Source organism: Electrophorus electricus, chromosome 2 (genome assembly GCF_041902795.1).
Source record: "Electrophorus electricus isolate QZ-2024a chromosome 2, ASM4190279v1, whole genome shotgun sequence".
Classification (NCBI taxonomy): Eukaryota; Metazoa; Chordata; class Actinopteri; order Gymnotiformes; family Gymnotidae; genus Electrophorus; species Electrophorus electricus.
Genome location: NC_137498.1, coordinates 14,871,247 through 14,893,534, shown reverse-complemented (window position 1 = coordinate 14,893,534; position 22,288 = coordinate 14,871,247). Strand labels below are relative to the sequence as shown.

At 40.6% G+C, this 22,288-nt stretch overlaps 2 protein-coding genes across 2 annotated transcripts in view; one reads left to right on the top strand and one right to left on the bottom strand.

Moving 5' to 3' along the window:
• Positions 1-22,288, top strand: part of LOC145643470 (polymeric immunoglobulin receptor-like) — a 94,028-nt gene that overhangs the window by 56,912 nt on the left and 14,828 nt on the right. Inside the window, exon 3 of the mRNA XM_081694743.1 lies at positions 21,834-22,142. Coding sequence (XP_081550869.1) covers positions 21,834-22,142 — 309 coding nt within the window. The remainder of the gene's footprint in view (positions 1-21,833; positions 22,143-22,288) is intronic.
• Positions 5,417-7,860, bottom strand: LOC145660288 (alpha-1-antitrypsin homolog). Its single transcript, XM_081724741.1, has 4 exons — positions 7,150-7,860; positions 6,785-7,055; positions 6,467-6,614; positions 5,417-5,940 (listed from the first exon to the last, which is right to left on the bottom strand). The coding sequence occupies exons 1-4, from the start codon at positions 7,826-7,828 to the stop codon at positions 5,749-5,751; spliced, it is 1,290 nt and encodes a 429-aa protein (XP_081580867.1). The 5' UTR covers positions 7,829-7,860; the 3' UTR covers positions 5,417-5,748.

The window sequence follows — 22,288 nt, the reverse complement described above, 5'->3', positions numbered from 1 at the left end:
GCATGCACACACACACACACACACACACACACACACACACACACACAGACACACACACACACACACACATTTAAGAATTTATAGATAGTGAGAGGACCTGCTTTTTGTTTGGTTTTTCAGTTTCCACATCACAATAATTTCTTGTGGACCATTGCTTATGTAGAAAAGTTCTTTAAGATTTTTTGTGAGTAATCTGAATTTACTGAATGAGTCAAAAACAAACAACAAAAACCTGCATTACTCACAATAAGAACCTATTTGAACTTTGATAAACTCTATTAATCAGACTTTGAACATAGACATGGTTTGGGTAGTACATGAGCAGTCCCTTTTCTCAGTGAAGTACTGACATCTCTCCTCACAGTACACAATATTCCCCAAATTATCAGTAACCATACCAGTCCTACTCATACTAAACCTGTTTTGTACTAAATTACAGTCAAACTGGACCTGCCATTGAGAACACATTGGAGCCTAGTCCTAGTTTTAGTCTGTGTTTCATCATCCTTTATCCCAATTTCACATTAGTATAGACCCAGCAGTCAGAGTTTTGCTGTTTTGATTATTAAACTACACATTACAGAATAAATGTAGTATTTTCTACTATTTCTAGCTAGAAACCACTGATAAGCCTGTCATGGCATAAGGCAAGAAATACACGAAGAAAATTGAGCTTGTGAGTATGTGACCACAGCTCAGCTGCAGAGGTACATAAGCAGGGCTTTAGAATCTGGTCTGGTACCCACTGCCCACTGGTTGGAACTGTGAGAAATGAAACCACAGCAGACGTCAGACATCCTGAGCTCTCAGACCAGAACAGTCTCCTCCTTCTTCTGGGGTGTTCATAAGGTGTTTTGAGACCAAAATGTTTATTGACTTTAAAAACTGCACATATTCACATTAAAATGCATACACATATCTAATACTTTTCTACCACAATTTAGTCCACAAACCATATTTTTCGCACAACACTAATAGATTAAGAACATTGCTGTGAAAGTGGAGCCTGTATGTTATATTTGATGTATTCACTGAGCTGAGTTATTTCATGACACAAGTATTTACATGAAAGTAGGGTCATACACTACCATGACTGCAGACATTAGCATTAGGGTATTTATACAGCAGGAGACAAACAGGGAATGTCTGGGAACAATTACTGGGAGGGGTAAGAGACAAAACTCACATGAGACACATGTCAAGGGGCAGAGCAGGGGAGGAGCTACAAACTAAAACATACAAAAGCACATGGAGACAAAGACGTACTAAAGCAATAACATGTAATTGTCTTCTACTCTTTACTACAGTGTAGCCTATAGAAACGTATACCAGGAAATATAGGACAATTATATTTTAACTATATTAAAAAGTACACAGACTTCATAAGATTTAATCTTAAGATATGCAGATATATTTAATAATTACGTGCTAAGCAAAAAGAAATTTCCAGTTCTACCTGAAAAGGTTCAACTCACTTTAATAACATTTTTAGATTAACACGTAACTGTACAGTTCATGTCACTGAGCATTTCGAGAGTTTCACAATAACTTTTAGTGAGATGAAGCACAGTGAAGAGAAGACACAAACTCAGCAACTTTGTCACTATGGAAACACCACTGACAACTCTACACCCAGAACTCTACTACCACTGTGGACACACACTGACTCCAGAAGTCTCTTAGCAGTACTTCAGTCCACCAGACCCTAATGTCCACCCAGCAGAGAGGAAGTGAGAACAAATGAGCTTGGCCAGAGCTCTTCTGTTCTTTAATGTTCTCATCAGCAGTTTTTTTTTAGTCTCACAAAACCAAACACAGTGCCACATGGGTCCTGAGAAGACTTGCTGTTACTCTGTTATAACTTCACTTCACAGCGCACACACCCACTCTGACCCAGCTGCTGTCCCTGTGAAATGCACATGCATGCTGTGGCCGCATGGTGTGGCCACAGGGTGTAGCCACAGTGTAGCCACTGTGATGGAGACTAGAAAGCACACACAGACCATACACGAATAAACTCAACATACATTTCCTACATGACTTTGTAACAAAACTACACAGCGAACTCACTGTGTGAAGTGTTTCTTCAGGAGATGAAGAGAGAGAGAGAGAGAGAGAGAGAGAGAGAGAGAGAGAGAGAGAGAGAGAGAGAGAGAGAGAGAAAGAAACTATCATGTAATCTGGCAGAGACTAGAAAGCACACACAGGCCTTTGCTGGTAGTCCATAAATATGATTGGCTAGGGGCTTCCAAATACAAATATTGTCATTTACAGCCTTTTTGGCAGACCATAACAGACCATAACTACTGAAGGTTCTTATACCTGTAAGTGGAGAGAGAGAGAGAGATCTGATTAAAATCTCAGTACAGCTCAAAACTGCTTGTGGACAAAATGAGACCTGTGGATAATTAATTTACCTGTAATATCTTCACATCTTAACTAAACCCATCAGAACTATGACCTCTTACCTTTATCTGCGGTCTCTGTGCTGTGTGTTGCAGTAGGTGTCTGATATGATGCTGTGGTTGAACGTACTGATGTAGTGTGGACTTTGGCCACTGGAGCAGAGAGAGAGAGAGAGAGAGAGAGAGAGAGAGAGAGAGAGAGAGAGAGAGAGAGAGAGAGAGAGAGAGAGAGAGAGAGAGACTCTGTATAGCTTAAAACTGTATATTTTAAAAACATTTTATATATATTATATATATAAACGAAGGTGGCGACACGGTAGCACGCAGCAGCCACTCCAGGTCTGATAAATGGTGCTATTGTGTTACTATTTGTCATCTCTACAACACATATTTCCAACAATTTAAACCACAAATACATGGGAGCAACCAACCTCCATGTATACCACCGCCAGAGCCTGCTACACTTAAGACACCATGCAAAAACTTACCTGGACAACGAAGTGCTTCAGACGCTCTGTGAGCTCGGGTTGTTATGGGAACGAGGCCTGCCGACCACGGCATCGCCTAAGACTGAATGCCGGAGGGGGAGACACTGCAAGTGTTGTGCAAGGAAGCAGAAGCGGGGGAAGCGAGCTGGGGTCCCTGCTAGGCTAAAAGCTAATCCTAGCAGACCAGCTCTACCATCTCTGTTCCTCTCAAACATCTACTCCTTGGATAATAAACTGGACTGCATCAGACTCCAGCAGACTAGACAGCGAGAGTTCAGAGACTGCTGTGTTTTAGTCTTTACTGAAATGTGGCTCAGCGACAGCATTCCAGACGCCGTCATTCAGATGGAGGGATTAGTCTCAATCTGTGCTGATAGAAACAATGCACTCTCCGGCAAAACACGTGGAGGAGGAGTATGCATTTATATCAATGAGAGCTGATATAAAAACTCTGTGCTTGTCGTTAAGTACTGCTCACCACTGGTGGAGTATGGTTAGATGCAGACATTTTTATTCACCGCAGGAATTCACCTCCATGTTTATAATCATGCTTTACATTCCACCCAGCGCGAACACACGAGAGGCTCTCCAGGAGCTGTATGGAGCAATTAGTGAACTGCAGAACATTCATCCAGACGTACTGTCTATTGTCGCCGAAGATTTCAACCACACAAATCTCAAGTCAGTACTGCCTAAATTCCATCAACATGTGAACTTTGCAACGAGAGGAGTGAACACGCTGGATCTTGTTTACATCTCCAGTGCGTACCGGGCGGAGCCCCGCCCCCAACTCAGATATGTGCGATCATGGAAGCAAAGTGTGTACATGCACAGAGCATCCATGGACACTTCAGAGACACTGGTGACACACGGCAAATGTGGGAGGGCATTCAGGCCATTACTAACTACAGGAAAACTTTCCTGTGATAGTGATGCCTCCCTCCCAGATGCACTGAATGACTTCTATGCATGGTTTGAAGCACAGAAGAATGTTGCAGCGGAGAAGTCCATCCCTCCACAAAATGACCTGACTGGCTGATGTGAGGCGAACTCTGCGTGGAGTTAACCCATGGAAAGCTGCTGGACCAGACAACATCCCGGGTCGTGTGTTCAGAGAATGTGCTGACTAGCTTGCAGATGTCCTGAGAGACAACTTCAATATCTCTCTGAGCTGCACCGTTGTCCCAACATGCTTCAAGACTACCACCATAGTCCCTGTGCCTAAGAAGCCCATGGTGTCGTGTCTCAATGACTACCAGTCTGTCGCATTCACATCCATCATCATGAATTGCTTCAAGAAACTCGTCATGAGACGCATCAAGATCCAGCTTCCCCCTTCTCTGGACCCCCTACAGTTCACGTACCGCTCCAACCACTCTACGGATGATGCCTTCTCCACCACACTCCACCACACTCAGTCAGTCCTGATCGGGAGCAGCACTTCCAACATTTTGCACTGTATTGTATAGTTTGACATCTTGCACTGTATTGTATTGTTTGCACTCGTTTAGTGTGTTGTCTGTTGCACTTGTTTTGTGTTGTGTTGCACCATGGTCGTGGAGGAACATTGTTTTGTTTTTGCTGTGTACTTGTACATAGCTGAAATGACAATAAAGCCTTTTGAACCTTTGAACCTTTGAACTTCATGCAAACTAAGTGAAAACTGCCAAAGTCTCTTCTACCTGTAATATCAGGTAGTACTCTCCTGAAGAGCTGACTGCGGATGACACATATACCCCTTTATCCTCCTCAGTCAGCTGTGATATGAGTAGAGCGAGATTTCCTGCAGAATCACTGAGCCACAGAACTCGGCCTGTGTAACGCTGAGTCTGGTCAGTGATGTAGATTTCTTTGTCTCTGAAGGTCCATTTAAGAGTGTGTGATTTGGTGTGTAGTCCAGTCCAGGAGCAGGGCAGTAGAACAGACCCTCCCACATGACCCTGTAGAGTCATCAGTCCGGCTGTGGATTTGCAGTCAGTGAATCAACATACAAGACAACACACTGGGAATGCACAACTCGGGACAAGACTAAGACCTTGGACTAGACATTAAGTGCTTATTTTTTCATTTTTTTTTTTTTTTTTTTTTTACATTATTATTGTGGTGACCATTGTTGGCTAGAGGAGGATGGGCCCCACCTTTGAATCTTGGTTCCTCTCAAGGTTTCTTCTTCATGCTCTAAGGAGTTTTTCCTTGCCACTGTTGCCCTTGGTTTGCTCACTGGGGGCTTGGACTCGGACATTTGTAAAGCTGCTTTGTGACAATTTCTGTTTTAAAAAGCATTATATAAATGTTGTTTTGATTTGATTTGAAAGAACTCCAAACTGAGTCACAGGTCAGTCAGAGAGTTTGGAGGTTAATGTATGTTTGTCACATTGCCATGTCTGTTTCAGAATTACACAGTTCCACATGTAATATGTGTATGAAACACTGACAAATATCATTAACATCCCTAATGTCTTAGTTGCCCTTGATGTCTAGAGACGCTAAGATTGGTTTGTAAAAAATTAAGACCCATTCAAGTTTCATTTAAAAACTTTATTAATGTGCAGATGCCTGAGTTTGTGTACATCTGTATTCACTGTGCCATCAGAAGTAATCCAACAGTCTGTTTCTTTTTCTCATATCTGGTTTATGGGAACTGGACTAAGTCTGAAAGCTGCATTTTATATTTTGTTTGTTTATAGCTAAACAAAGTCACTTCTGTAATGTCTGTTGCTGACTAAACAACACAACCTTTAGCCTTTAATAGATAATATAGAGACATGGTTATATTTGTTACTAATTGATATGAGAGATAACTCAGTAGCACTAACACTGTATTGCTGACAAGATTGTGTGGGAGACATCTGCTACTACACAGTGGGGTCGGTGATCTTTCCCATGAAGAGGATACTCCTGGTGTTCTTCTCCACAATGAAGACTAGGAAGGGTCTACTGACTTCCATTTTGAAATTAAAGTATGAGTAGTACACGATTTCAACAGTAGTGGCAGCTGCAGCCTGAGTGCCCTGCTCATCCACGCTGAGGACGGCCTTGTGCAGGACCTGTGGGGAAGGACCAATCTGGGCAGTCATTGAATGACACTTTAATGTATGTATGCAGTAGATGCATTAACTTCTGAACAGTCCTTGATGGACAGCAGTTGGAATTTGGCTGCTGCTTCTCATTAGTGTGTTGACTGGATGTAAAATCATTGTGCAGTGTGTTGATTGTAAAGTGTCCTTGGGTACTGAGAAAGGCGCTATAGAAGTGTAACTACATATTGTATCATATCAAGAGAGGCAAACCTAGAAATTCATTGTTTTATTTGAGGCTGAGTGCAGACAAAATTCTACTGGATATTTAAGATGGGCAGTCTCTGCCGAGATCCCACCAAATTTCTCGTTACAGAAGAGAGTGATCAAATCAGTGTTCTTACCAAAACAAAAAGGCATCAGAAATCCATCAGTTTTTTTTTTCCCCAAGGACCCCCCAGACATCTACTGAGATGGTTTTAAATAATTTTTCCCAAACTCATAATGTGACACTTTAAACATGAGAGTGAATCTCTTGAAATGTTTCTCCACATACCTTGGAAACTGCCAACTTGGCCACCTTATTGATTCCAGAGAAGTCTGCGCTGTCTGAGAATGCATCAATCATTCCCATGTCCTTCAGAGTGTCCCCAAGACAGGAGGAGGCAGACACTGAGAACTTGGGCATATACAAGTCCAAAGTACTGGAGAGAAGGCAAATGCACTCTTACATGGAATAATATAAGCAAAAAATAATTATTTAAAACATTTTTGCCCTTGTTAACCTTGTCAGGGAGTAAAGGTTCTACTTTTTGGTACTACTATATATCTATAAGTGAAATTATATTTTTAAAAGCATTTCATGATACATTACGTTTTGTGGACTTTGTCCTTCCAGTACTTGAGGTGATCCTTGCTGATGTGTTTCTCCAACTCCTCCATTTTTCCCTGGTCAGGCAGGACGATGATCATGGAGGCGTTTCCATTATATGGCAGCATGATAACGGACGTAAAGTTGCCCTGGTCATAGTAGAAGTCATATTCACTATTTCTGTTCATCATATCCACAGACACTGTGGTGTTCTCATCCACATGAAAGTCAGCTTTGCTGGTGTCCTCCACTTTAAAAGCCTCTTGCCATTTACCTGACAGAGTGAAATACAAAACTGGTTACTGCAGATCAGGTGAAATACATGAAAATTATTTAATCTCTAGTGGGTTCTACTTGTCTACTCTTACCTTTGAAATACACATAGTTGATGAGCATCATCACAGTGTCAACATCCAGACTCTTGACCATATCAGTGATCATGTCCTTGGTCTTTTTGGCAATTAACTTGTTGATCTCTTGCACAGCGACTTCAGGTGTGGAAAAGTCCACACTGAAGGCTTCACCTTTGTAGAAGTGCTGGATATCTTTCAGAAACTTGTCTTCAGGCTTGAAGCCTTTTTGTACAGCTGCAGCTCCTCCTATCTCCAACAGTAGGGCATCCTGGCTGTGGTCCAGCATGTGGAGAAGGTGCTCATAGCCTTCATTGACCTGATCAGCTGTGAGAGCACTGTAGTCCAGAGTGCTGAAGATTTGTGAGTGGGTATTACCCTTGGCCCCCAGGGCCAGCATGGATAGAGCCATGGAGATACTCAGAGGAGAGAAGAACATATTCTTGCCCTGGGTGTCAGGATGGCTGGCCAGCTTCTTGTAGAGGGAGAAAGCAAAGTCTGCATTGTGGGGTGAGAGTTTGTGGCAGGGTTTGTCTTCTCCATCGTGGTGGGGGTGGGCTGCATCCTTGCCATGATGGAGATGTTGATGGTGATCTGCTGAATGGTCATGATCATGATCTTGGTCCTTGATGCCTACAGTCCAGTCCACTGACAGTATGAGGACAACAATCAAATGGCACTGGACCTTTCCCCACATTTTAACACCTGCAGAAGCACTGCACAGATTTGAAATGTATCACACTCAGGTTCATTTAAACACAACATTAGAAAATAGTCAATACATGGATTTTCATAAGAGAGGTATATACGTGATAGCCTGCATGGAGACTACTTTTGAGTCGTCTTTAATTCTGTTTTTACATTTTTAAAGATGTAATAGATCGCTGTTGAAGTGTTTGTCATTTAGTTCAAACAAGATCTGAGGAAAAAATTACTTGTATCTCCAGAATATCAGTCATCTTACAGTACATTTACTTACCATCCACGTCCTGTCAGCAGTAAACTATTGGGATTGAGTTCATACATTTTATAGCCTGTTTGGTGTAATCTGAGGTCAGTCCTTTAAACATTAACCACTGAGGGGCTGTTTCAAATAGAGCAGGAACATTGCACAGCATTTATCCTTTAGTTAACATTACTGATGCCAAACCCCTGTACGCTGGCATCGTTAGCTCTGGTATTGATTCCTGTGAGGCTGTGTAGTCTCATTCCAAACTCGGCTGCTGCGGTCTTCGAATACACTAACTGATCTTTGTACATAAGTGCAGTTATTTTTATCAGCTATACAGGATGGCAGTCTTTTTTCATATTAGCTAAGATGTACTTAGTATTTTCAGAGCTCTTTGTTTTCTCGGTACCACTGACCTCTCTGAGAACCTTCACACAGCTTGAACGATTCCTCGGCATCGCAGCGTTTTGGAAGCTTTTTGAAAGTGCACATTTAGCCACACAGCACATTTCAGTCTCAGGTGTATGCATTTTTATTTTATTTATTTACCTCATATTTCAATTTAAGCTTGTATCATTAGCTCTGCTGTCATCATTTACCATCAGGGTCAGCTGCAAGCTCCATCTCTGAGCCTTTATGTGGTTTAAATGCACAGACGTGTTGTAGAGTTAGCCACACTGCTAGCAATAATATCTGACTAAATTAGCTTAGCATTTCTCATCATGACGGTTGAGCAGATTGTGAAACATGTTTGCCTTTAAAAGTGGGGAAAAAAAACTTATTTGATTGTATATTAGGACATTCCCGGTTATAGGATCAGATTTTCTGTTTTATTAACTCCAAACATCTTTCACTGGTTAATGTTGGTTATTGTTTTTCTTCTTGAATAAAGTGCATAGATCTTGCTGCATTTCTAGAATCATGCAAGACAGATGCATGACGCACCAAACCCTCCACTGAGTCACCAATGTAAAGAGAAAGATCGCAACTCTACGGATCCACCTTGTTTGACACGAGGAATTCCTGATACGCCCAACGAAACTTAGCGTGTAAAACATACAGAAGGTTAGAGTGAAAATAGTAAGACATCTTAAATGACATCACATTAATATTAATCCAGATGGGGTGTAAAGGGAGATATGTTTTACAAGGGGTTGGTTGTCCGCATGTATTTTTTTTTTTTTCACTGTGAGATTTGCATCTCCTCACATCCCTCTTCAAATCAAGCCCAGAATATAGTTCTGGCTTTCAAAATATGACTAAACACATGCCAACCCATTATGTTTTACTGCCTCCTCAACCAGAGCAGTCTAGATCCAGGGATGTTAAAATATATTGTGGATTTAATTTTAAAATTGAGAACAGCATTGTACACGCAGTGAAGTTTCATTTTCATTTCAGTTCCAACTCACATAGAATTAAACCCCTTATGTTTTATTTAGCACATAATTCTATTGATAAGGATATGAGGCTTGTCTCTTCAGTGCCTGACATGCCAGTATTACTGAGATTTCTTATGATCATGTTCTTAGCTAAACTACATACAAAGAGTCAAATGTTCAAATGTTGTGTCCAGTGTTCAGTTGATCCCAAAATTAGCTAAAGAGTATTTGTACTTTTTCTGCTATCTTAAAAAGATCAGGCAAGCAGACCTAAGCTTGTGAGATTTTTTTTAATATACTTTGGTTTGGCACAAGTTCAGGACAAGTTCAATAACCTGTTTTGTGAAACCTGATTTGGTCTGAGAGTTGGCACCGACTATTGTGGACCGTCCTTCATGGTCAGCCAGCATGCATGAAGAGCAAACAAACTGGAAGCTTGTGTCATTACATTTGTCTCCTTGCCATGTCTGTTTTGTACATTTTCCAGTTCCACAGGATTCAGTGATACATGTGTATGAAATGATTGATTAAGAATTTGAGCAGGAATGCTAATGCTACATGTGACTCTAATTTACATATTACAGACTGTAATAATTATCAAATCATCATTTATTCAGTGGAACACAGTATTAACTGTGGTGAAAACAGCTGCTGCAGTGTCTTGCTCATCAATATCGAGGACCTCCCAGTGGAGCTGAGGACTGCCTGGTGGAGCTGATGTCTACCTGTTGGAGTTAAATTCTGCCTGGTGGAGATATGGTGTACCTGGTGAAGATGAGGTCTGCCTGGTGGAGGTCCACCTGATGGAGATGAGGTACATATGGTGGATTTGAGGTGTGCCTTAATACTACTTAATTGAAGTGTCACAGCATGTTTATATTTCCCCCTAGGATAATGTAAGAGAGATTATAAACATTAACTTCCTGTCACACACTTCACCATTTAGTTAACTATTGGAAAATCTACTTACATTGTAAAACATTCCTTGATGACACTAAGTAGGAATTTTTTTTTTCCATCATGAAGGTTCACACTGTGAACTGTTTGTCGTTTTTTTATAATTCACAGCCACAACCCACAGGAACATTTCCCCAGGACAATTTTAGCTTCAACAGTTTTCTGGGGAAGGATCAATCTGGCATTCTCTTGATTTTTGTTTAAGGTAACAGTAGCTAATGTTACTCCCAGAGTGTCCTTTTTAGCAATATGAATCAAAATAATGATAACTCAGGATATGACATCATACACATAATAACTAATAATCTAACATCAAACTAATGACATCATTACATAATGTAAAGGCAACCTGGTGAATTTTATGTAGAATGTAACATATAGAATAAGAACTCTGAGTTGTGTTGATTGTGTAAAACTGAATTTAGCTTGTTGAGATGTTGAGAGAGACAACTGGAGATAAATGTTAGCACTGAATATATGTTTAGCATGCATCTTTAGTAAATCCTTCATACAAAACTGGAAACTGAACAGCAACCTCAACAACAAAAAAAGAACTAAGATTTACTAAATGGCTCTGTTTGTGGCTGTCTTTGGTGCTGAAACTAACTATAATTTAAGCACCATGGGCAGCAGGCAGGCTGTCTAGGACTTCAGAACTCTCTCAGAAGTGCTTTGCTTTACTTAATAATACCTTTGTGCACAGGGGACTTTTTGTTACAGAGTAACTGTAAGGAGATTGAGGCCTCTGAGTGAGCCCATGGTCACACATAATTTCTTTAGTTCCGCTACACCTTTGTGGTTTCCCTGAATATATATAAATCTTGGCGGCGGTAACAGTACAGTACAATTTACATTAGTGCAATAGATCATTATGCCTTTGTAGGAATAGGCACTGTATTTACTCATAATTAAGAGAATAGAGTCAAAATGTGGGATAATCAACTGAGTTCTTATGAGATTACATGTAAAAAAAAAATTCAAACCACCAATTAAGTTACAATCCAGTAAAAACTGCAATTAACGTTTTACCACTAGGTGGACCCATGTTACAATTTTACGTAAATCATATGGCAACACTGGTATTATAAAATTACAAATTTCTTATTAAGACTGATAAATGATTTTTTAAAAGTCCAATTTTCCTTCTATAAAATTGATGTTTTTTATTGACATACATAATCCATACCTTTAGCCTGTGCATTATTGCATGGACCAAGAAAAGGCTTTTGATATGCAGAAGCTGAAAGCAACAGTACATTTGTGGTGTGAGTAGAGTTCACATCTCTAGTGGTGGAATGACATTCTTACAAAGTGAAGACCAGTTTTTGACCAACAAACACGTTACTCCTGCAAACAAATTCCACATCAAATTTGAAAATGAATCACACAAGCTGAACATGTGCAATTAAAATACACCCTGTTTTATGTTTTATGCACTGTGAGTAAAAAATTAATGCTCTGAAATTAAATGCTCCTTTAAATATCTGTTCAAACAATTTGAAAGTCTCAGGTAGCCGGTACTGTGGCTGCTGTAATTCCACATGCTGTTGTAACAGATACAGTTGTACTGCGCCTTTAAGAGGGAGCTTTATGGTTATGTAGATTGAGTAACTGAGAGAGAGTGTGTGTGTGTGTGTGTGTGTGAGAGGGGGGAGAACCGTCACCTTTCTGTTCGTCTTCTCAACATTCCTTTTTCTTTGGTAACGCTGTACGGTGCTTTTTATTGTTTCCTTTACGTATAAGTACAATGATGGCTTGAAGTGGTCCAGGAGAGAATAAAAGTCTTTCAGATTGCCCACAACAGTGTGTGTGTGTGTGTGTGTGTGTCTCTCCATGTTTACTCCACGCATCGCGGTTACCCCGTAGCACCTGTTCCTCACTCCAGGTAAGAAGCGTTACACTGTTTTCATTAATAAGCCTTTGAAGTACTTTGGGTGTCGTAGTGAAATGAACTGACCAAACAGCAGTGAGGGAGGTTATGTTGGGTCTCACCCCCTGAGCTTCTACATCGTGTCTCTATGACAAAGGACGGAGCCACTTAACTAAGAATGAGACCGTCCTCACTGACAATGTGAGAATATCTGATAGATCACTGACTGATAAGGAAGAAAGAGGACGTACCACATGACAACTTACAAAACCTACCGCATTTCTATATTTGGTGTGTGTTGTGTTGTGGTTAGTTTGTCAGTTTCATCTGAATACACTTCCTCTCCACTATAAGTGTAGCTGTGAAGTCATTCAGTAGACTGTATTGAAGAGTGTGTACGGTGTGTATCAGCAGTCCTGCTGTAGCTGTGTGTAGTGTGTGTAACTCAGTAAGAATGCAGGTGTGTGTTTATCTGCTCCTTGTGCTCCACGCTGCTGATGGTGAGTGTTACCTTCTCTCTACAGGTGTTGTCATCCTCATACATTAAATTTGCACAAAGGTATTTATATCTGAGAGCAGCAGCTCACTACTTACCCCAGATTCTGTCTATCTACCAAGAAATGTCTGAAGTCAAAATTTTGCCTCTTTAGTTTAGAACAAAAGCTGTTAAATGCGAACGTTGCTAACAAACACTGGAGGTCAACAGCAGCTCAAATATAGCCTTCGTAAATCCATGCCCACAAACTTCTCTCAAGCCGGTCAAACCGCATCCAAGTGTTAATAAATGTCTCCCAGACTAGTCGGTGTGTCGTATAACTCACTGTGAACTAGACAAGTGAAGAAACACGTCACCGGGAAGCGACCTGGATGAGGTTTGAGGACATGTAGCTCGATATCTGACTTATTTACAAATCCTATTAGCTGTCGTTGCTGTTGGCTTCCAATGTTTGTTAGCAACGTTAGCAGCTTTTTGTTCTAAAGGAGCGAAATATGGACTCCAAACATGTCTTGTCCACCCGGGTTAAGGGAGAATAAAGTAAATTTGTTGACTTTATTTGTTAAGTGGCACTGAAATCTGCGCTGTGGTTCGGTCCGGTACAGAGTAACCGGTGCTAATTACTTGCTAATTGCTAATTAGTTACTTCAGACCAGCATAAGGTTCCTACCTTATTGTAGGGACATTACTAAGACTGACAAAATTAAGAAACAGAGTACAGAGTATTGTCACTCTTACAAGAATTATTTTGCTCTATAAGTCTATGCATTGTTTTTATAAATGTATTAGTTTTTTTTTTTTCTTTTTTTTTTGTAATGTGGTATGTGAAATGTGCTCACTTGTTTATGTTATTTATTCCTCATTTGTTCATCAATTGGTCAGGAGGCTTGGACAGCCCATGCTGCTGCGCGCGCGCGCGCGCACACACACACACACACACACACACACACACACACTGTTTCTGTTAGTGGTATTTTTTCCTCACTTGTTCATTCTGTATATGATGCAGTTCTTGTCCACTACCCACTTCTGTATCCAGCTGCCTGTGACAGAGGTCACACCTCATTGTGGTTGACTGTATATATGGTGCAGTCCATTACATGTGGTGTATGATGTGTGTGTTTGGTGCCTCTGTTTGTTTGCCCAAGGTGGGGGGTGGGGGTGGATTTGGGGGAGACAGTGAGTTTTGATCTCATGAATTTTGACATACAAAATGTCACATGCTTCCTGAAAAAGCAAACACTTCATCCAAACGATTTCAACTCTTTCCAAAATGATATTTTTGCGACAAGCGTCTACACTAATATAACATTAATGGCTTTTTGTACATGGCAACTAGCTTGTCATAGTACTCATACATACACGTATTTTCACAAATATACAGACTATGTATGCATATTCAGTACACATACACCATAAAGTAAAACACAATTACAAGGGGAAAGTTCAATTTTTTGCATGATCATTACTGCAAGACACATGCTGTATATACTGTAATACATAGAAGATAACAAAATAGGCTTGTAACAATGAAACAAAAATTAGGTTGCATCTTGTCTCCTGCATGGGTTTGGCTACAAGATCTTATCAACATCACAGGTGATGTGTGGCCAGACAGTCAGGGGAAGTGCCATCTGGAGTGACGTATCCACCCCTGACATGCTCCATCATCAATGTCACCACAAGCTTCCTCCGTCACCTGGAGAAGGCGTATGTGTATGTGGGGTTGGTGATCATGGACCTTCCATGCTGAAAAGGAACTCCTCAATAGAATTTAGGAATGGAGGGTGTGGTGGAGCGTGATGCACAACAAATCAGGAGTGTTCAGTGTGGAGCAGAGCAGCCTGGTGGAAACTTACCTTGTTGCAGATGACAACAAACCTGGACTGCTCTGGTGCAGTCCCCTAGTGATGGGGAAAGAGTCTGTTGTGTAGTGTGTGGAGGAAGGTGATCATGTGGGCAGTGTTGTAGGGACCAAGAGTGACATGATAATGAATGCCATCACTCTGGCTAATGGCTGCACACATTGTGATATCACTCCCATGCTGCTCAGGGACCCTGACTATAGTTGAGTGACTCAGATTAGGCTGGACCCCTGCTGAGCTTTCCTGAAACACAACACATGCTTAACCATATGATCAACCAAAGTGTCCCAGATCTCATCCGTGATGGTTCCTTGTCTTCATCCGCTTCCTCATCCTCTCTGTCAAATACTGGCCTCCATTGATATCCAACCAATATAGCTAACCTGTGGCCTCTTTATATTGCTCAGGCTCTGATGTCTTATGGTACAAATCAATCATAAGTGTCTTCACTTATGAGTCCTGGGTTTGGTTAATTGATACATCCATTTATCATTTGCATTTGAGGCTTTTCTATAAGAAACAGGTATTTCTGTTTTAAAGTAGGTGTATAATATAGAGAATTGTGTTTAGCATATTGGAAAAACGTGTTTTAGAATTACAAAATGAATGTAAATCAGAGAAGGTACTTGTTTTTGTATAGCAGGTCAGTAGACAGGCTATATGAGTTATTGGTTTGTGTCTTGCAAAAAACTATAATACCATAAAGACAGTGTAGTTTCCCAGCATGTATGTCTTCCTCCTCGCATATGTACTGCTACACTTGGTGCGCTGTTTAACAATTTAGCAATACATAACTAACACACCTAACACAAACATGCGCACGCGCACACACGCATGTGCATGCACACACACACACAAACATGCACTGCTGCTGCAGTGACCCACATATGAAGGACTTGGGAAAAAGACATCATTTTACACACACAGTAAATGTCCATTCAAAATAATACTTGTAAATACAAGAACCCCCACCCAGATACACTCTCACACACGCATGTACATGCTTCCTTTTTGGGTTAGTGGGCTTACAATTCTGCTGTTTTGTTCCTCTCTAAGCCTGTGAACAACATGAACGCCCATGAAGACACACATCCATGTGTTATTTATTCCTCACTTGTTCATTCTGTGTACGATGCAGCTCTTGTCCACTACCCACTTCTGTATCCAGCTGCCTGTGTCAGAGGTCACACCTCATTGTGGTTGATGGTGGTACAGTCCTTTACATGTGGTGTATGATGTATGTGTTTGGTGCTTCTGTGCGTTTTCCCAAATACGGAGTGGGTGTGGGTTTGGGGGAGAGACTACAGTGAGTTCTGATCTCATGAATTCTGACATACCCATCAAATCCAAGACAGTACTACGCTATACTACCATGGAGACCTCAGGAGGGGCGGAGCTCACTACCTAAAGGATAAAGAGTTGGATTAGTTTTGAATAAATACATTTGGCAAGACAAGTGGTCCAGATCCCATTCCTTATGGTCCATATTTGGAATCTAATCTATAAAATATCCCATTTTGAAATCACTGCTTCTCTGATGTCATGAGAACCAGCTCATTTACATATCTCCACCTCTTCGGCCTACAGCAGTTTAACCTCTACCACCTACATTGCAGTTCTCAGACATATTTCAGATCTTAGTGCTTTTTAAATGAAGCACAGGGTAGCCAATCAGAACAGAGCTCATTTATCTTGCATTCTAAAGGTACAGCAACAGAAATGGGCTGTTTAATTCTTAGGGATAAGGAGATGTTAGAAAATAGTTGTGTAAAGCTGAATTATTATCTGACTTTTGCTGGAAGATCAAGCCACACAAACATTGTAAGAGGACACCAAAGAAAACTATAAAAGAAAGGATAAATGTAGGATATGCGCCCCCTCTAAAGGCGTTTAGTATTTGGTGAGATGGGAAGGTGAGTGGCTACAGCTACAGCTGAGGAAGCACCAGGGGCTCCTGTCTGGGTCTCACTGGGCAGCCATATGCAGGGCAGCTGTGTACAGCACAGGTTCTGAACTTGGCTGAAGGGTGCAGTTTCAGTACCTTGAACAGCAGTCAGACTGTCCTGGAGCTGAAAGATGTTTGGTCTGTGGTATTGGTCTACAACTCTGAACACGTTTTACTAAAGTCCGTCCTTATTCAATCCTTTTTATGAAACCTGCATCTCTAAGTACAAACCCCATCTCTAGGGAAACATTGAAACAAAAAATGACAAAAAAAAATTAGCAAAGCATTAGTCATTAGATTAGAACATATTCCATCACTGATACACCCTGATCAAACTGGTTTCATCAAAGGTGACACTCAACCATTAACATGCGTAGACTACTTTACCAAATGCATTACACTTCACTCCACATATTACAAACTGCTATAGTCACACTGGATGCAGAGAAGGCTTTCGATAAAGGAAACTGGAAGTTTTTCTCCTCACATTGTGTAAAATCCTTTATACCACACCAAAGGTCAGTACTAATGCAATAACATCAAATGTCACAGAGGCACTAGGCAAGGAAGCCCACTCTCTATTCCTGTTCTCAATTTTTACATTTATACATTTTTTTAAATTTTTTAGTATGTTTGCTGTTTTTGGCCCTTTTTTTCAGTTTTTATTTTATTTTGTTGTTGTTACATTGTAGTGCACACTAGCCCACAGCCTAAATTAGTTATGCTACAGATATTCATCATCAAACAGTCTACCTCTAAAGTGATCTTTAGATGGTTGCCATTATCAGAAACTCTTGTAATTAGCAAATGTGTTTAGTGATGGTCCAAACAGTCACAAAGGAGCCACAGAGCCACCCTGGACATGGAGCACAAGCCCCTGCTGACTGCTTTAGTGATTCTGTCTCAATGGTAGATCTCTCAGCTTCTCTTAAGTAGTTTTTACTTCAGCGTATGACAAATTACAACATGATCATAGATGTCTGCATTCCACCTGTACTTTATGAATAATATGAAAGTTATCAGACAATCCTCAGGTTTACCTGATTAAATGAGCAATGTTTATTTTGAGCAGCATGTAGTCTAGAGATCTTCTTGTCTGATCTCTCTAATATTTGCTAAGCTATACATTCAGTTTGGCCTTCTGATCACTAAGTGCAGGTGTGAAATGATGTGACCACATCACTGTGTAGCACTACTTCTTACTGCAGGATCACTTTCCTGAGGATGGGGACTGAACACTGGGCAGCAAAGGAGGAAGTGATGACACTAGAAAGACACTGTTAGATTTAGTCTGTATGTAAAAAGGAAGAGGAGGATTAATTTGTTTTGCACTTGAACACACTTCCCCTCTACTATGGACATTAGTGGGTGGTGAATTTCATTGGAGTTCTACAGAGAGAGCTGTAGAGTTCCAGGTCATAGTTGTGTGGTGATTCCCACAGACAGACTGTAGTCTGATCTGCAGTTTTCAGAGCGTTCAGTACACTAGTTTTGTAGAGTGTATAAGATGTGTAGCAGCGTTACTGCTGTAGCTGTGTTTTTATCGGCAATGATGTGCAGACGAAGTCCTGTGAAGCGTTTGAGGTTCTTCCTTATTGTACTGCTAAAGGATTCGAAGCATCGAAAGCTTTTGACAAAACAGCGACACCTGGTGGTTTTTAGAAATTATAGCAGCCATAGATTCAAAACTGCGCAGCTCTAGAAATAACACTGCACCGCCATCATATTTAATTTTTTTAATAGGTTTTTTGATGATCAGTAATGTTTAGACATACAATTTCTGAATTAACTTGTTTAAAATCATTTTTCCTTTTTATATGAAAACGCAGCATAGTAAAATGTTGCAAACTACACAGGGAGAGAACGGGTTGACGGTATGAAACATTTGTTCTCCCTTTTAGCCTCTATATTTTCCACATTTCCAATTTGTTTTATAGCTTATAGAACAGTACCAAACTTAGGAAACAGTCTCACCCTCATCCTTGCGTAGACGGCAAACACAGAGACTACAAATGAGATCTAAACAAACAAAACAGGAGTAAGGAGCAACACAGGTTCTTATCACAAACTAAATGAAAGACAAACACTCTTACCATGACAAAGCGCAACCAACACCGTCGCGAACTAACCAACAACCGAGAGAACCATATTAACGAAGGCGTCATGAGAAACAATAACAGACAAACACGATACGTAGGGACGGGGTTTTATAAGACTATAATCAGGGATAAATTAGAAACAGCTGGAGACAAAGGGGAGGAGACAGGGACCCATAGAGAATGACGAAAACCCGGAAGTTACTAGGTTGCCTGGGAAACGGGGAATGCTCCGGTCTGTAGACGCGACAAACTGATACAAGCTCCGGGACGCTGTGTGATCTGAGTTTCGATGCCTTAGTATCAAACGTTATATCACTCTTTGGTTTCTGCACAGTTCTTAGATCGTTCTTCTGCCATTTTGTGGTGTTCCGTTTAGTTTGCATCATTTAGTAACGTTTGACGTTATGTCTACCTGTTTTGGAAATAAAGAATTTCGTTTACACATGTGCGTCAAGTTCTGCCTCCGCTTCACATTATCGTTCTGAAAACTGCACAGTGTGCAGATCATTGAGAGAGAGAGAGAGAGAGAGAGAGAGAGAGAGAGAGAGAGAACATGACAAGATGAAGTGGGTGGCCAGGGCAGGAATGCGAGGGAGGGAGAGAGAGAACAAGAACAAGCCTAAGGGAGAGATTTCTCCAAATGTACCTCTTCAGCCCATCAACTCTGCTCCAGCTCCACTCTCAGCTCTGCTCCAGCATTAACGCCACACGGTTCAGAATTTCTTTACAATCTTGATTGTTCAACAGCAGAGTTTGTCCACCACTGACCAATCAAAGAGTGACCACATACGAGCAGCATCCCTGTCATACCACATCCAAGAGGAACCCACAGCTCATAGAAGAGTGATTTGCAGTCCTGAATAACAACTGATAAATAACAATATGTATGCAAGAGACCACAGATGACCACAGCAGTTGGGGCAAACAAGATCAAGACTTCATAGATGAGAGTTTGGCCTACACATATGAATATGTTATACTATGTCATTTCAACCAAGAAAATCATGTCATGATAAATGAAGTTGTAGCTCAGTCTCTCTCAGTGTGTACATTTCTCAGCTACCTTTATGAGTGCGTTATGGAATTTGTAGTTCATGAAGCATTTATGTACAAAGTCTTGTAAGTTTGCGTTTTTTTTTTTTTTGTTTTTTTTTTTTTTTTGTTTTTTTTTTTTTTAGCTCAGTTTTGTAGCTGGTTGGGTTGAGTCTTTAAATTAGAATTTTCTGTAATGTCTATGGAAGTGCTGACCAATATGCTTCCAGATCCAAGACCACTGAATAAATGTGTGGTCACTGTTCATCCCCTATTTAGGTTAAATTTAAAGGCAGCATCAGACACTGAATTTTCAGTGTAAAGTGTCAGTCACACCGCACATGAGTAAAATCTGCCTGGCAAAAAAGTTCATTCACTTGAACAGACAAGAATGCAAAAAATGTGGAAATTTGCTTCCGGTAGTGAGTAATCAGGAGGCAGACAGATAGACTATTAGACACAATTTACCTGCCATTGACTAATTAGATTAGATTAAGAGTGAACTCATGCAAGATGTTTCTTTTCACATTTTAAGAGTAAAACTAACAGGAACAGGCCTTTGGTAATATGTAGATGCTGAAAGCAACAGTACATCTGTGGTGTGAGTAGAGTTCACATTCCTAGAGGTGGAATGATATTCTTACAATGCCGGCTCCAGTTTTGGCTACTAAGCACAAGACATCAATCATGCAGACAAATTGTCCACCAAATATGGAAAGATCCAGTACTCAATTTGAACATGAATGGAACAAATCCTCACTAAGTTCTCATGGACTGCATTGTGGGTAATAAAAATGCTCTGAAAGTAAAATACTCCTTTAATCATCTGTTAAAGTCTTCTTGTTCTAAAGCCTCATGCAGCCTGTTTTAGGCCCCTCTCCACTGCAGTCTAGCTCTTCAGTCTCCACCAGCAGGGCTTTAGTGAACTCTGCTCATAATATGGCAGGTTTAGCTTCACCTGCTATTTTCATTAGTAATAGAAAAGATCCCTTTGACCCGTTGAAGTAGTTTGGGTGTTATAGAGAAATGAACTGACCAAACAGCACTGAGGGAGGTCATTTTAGGTCACTCCCACTGGCAATCACATTTTGTCTCTATGACAACGGACTGAAACGTTCAAGTTACAATGATGACGTTCTCACTTATGATGTGAAACTATCTGCTAGATCACTGACTGATAAAGAAGAAAGAGGACATACCAAATGACAATGTATTAAACCCTACAGGATCACTATATATGTGAGTGAGAATGTTGTCATTCTTACTTATGTGTGTCTGTGTTGGGGATAGACGTTGGTCAGAACTTCATCTGAATGCACTTCCTCTCCACTATAACTGTAGTTGTCATATTATTCAGTAGAGTAGTTCTGAAGAGTGTGTGTATGGTGTGTATCAGCAGTCCTGCTGTAGCTGTGTGTAGTGTGTGTGTAACTCAGTAAGAATGCAGGTGTGTGTTTATCTGCTCCTTGTGCTCCATGCTGCTGATGGTGAGTGTTACCTTCTCTCTACTTCTGTAGATCATCAAATATCTACTCAGTAGCTACTTTATAAGAAACACTGAAAACATCTATAGGAGTTCAGTTAGAGACGACATCTCTGACCACGTATAAAAGGCACTTTAAAGGCACATGTGGACACTAGTGCCAATGGGTGATGTTACTGTTTCTAATAAAGTAGGTGGTGAGAATAAAATTGTGCGTGTGTGTGTGTGTGTGTGTGTGTGTGTGTGTGTGCGCGTGTGTGTGTTGTATATTACCTGAACATGTAAGGTAGAATTTAAGATTTGGTTATTGGGCTGCTTTCAGTTGTAAACCAAACCTTGAACACAATGTGTCATTGTGGTGCAGTTATATCTAATTACATATAACCCATGCATATCGGATTCAGTGCTCAGACTAGAGCATAATAATCAGAGTAAAGTAAGTAGTCAGTACATGGTTGTATAGTAAATGTTACTCTGAACAATCACAAATCTCTGTGTGCTTGAGATAGTTAAGCCATGTTAAAGAGAAAAGAGATGAAAAGAGTAAAGAGATGAAACTCAAATGTTGGGACATGCACATGAGGGGATTGATGGTGAAGGTCTTCTACTGGTGTGTTTCTGCAGGCTGTACACTGGAACATCAGAAGATCACAGAGATCACTGCATACGCAGGAGACTCAGTACTACTGCCCTGTTCCTGCACAGACCCACAAATCAGACCTGAGAGTTTCACCTGGCAGAAACACCAAAACTCCAGTTATACAGACCTCTCCAGTGAGAGTGAACAGTACAGAAACAGACTTCAGCTGGGTACTGCTCACGCTCCAGGAAATCTCTCTCTACTCATATCACACCTGACTGAGGAGGATGAGGGAGACTACAGGTGTCAAACTAAAGGGAATAAACACAAAGACATCAAACTTTATGTTTCAGGTAAAATATTATTCAGAAACACAGACAAATTAAAATCTCCTAAGTAGATTTCGCCTGGTGGATCTCCATCATGAACTTCGCTTTTCAAACATACATATAAATGTAATATAAATACATTCACCACACACTTTATTAGACACACATAC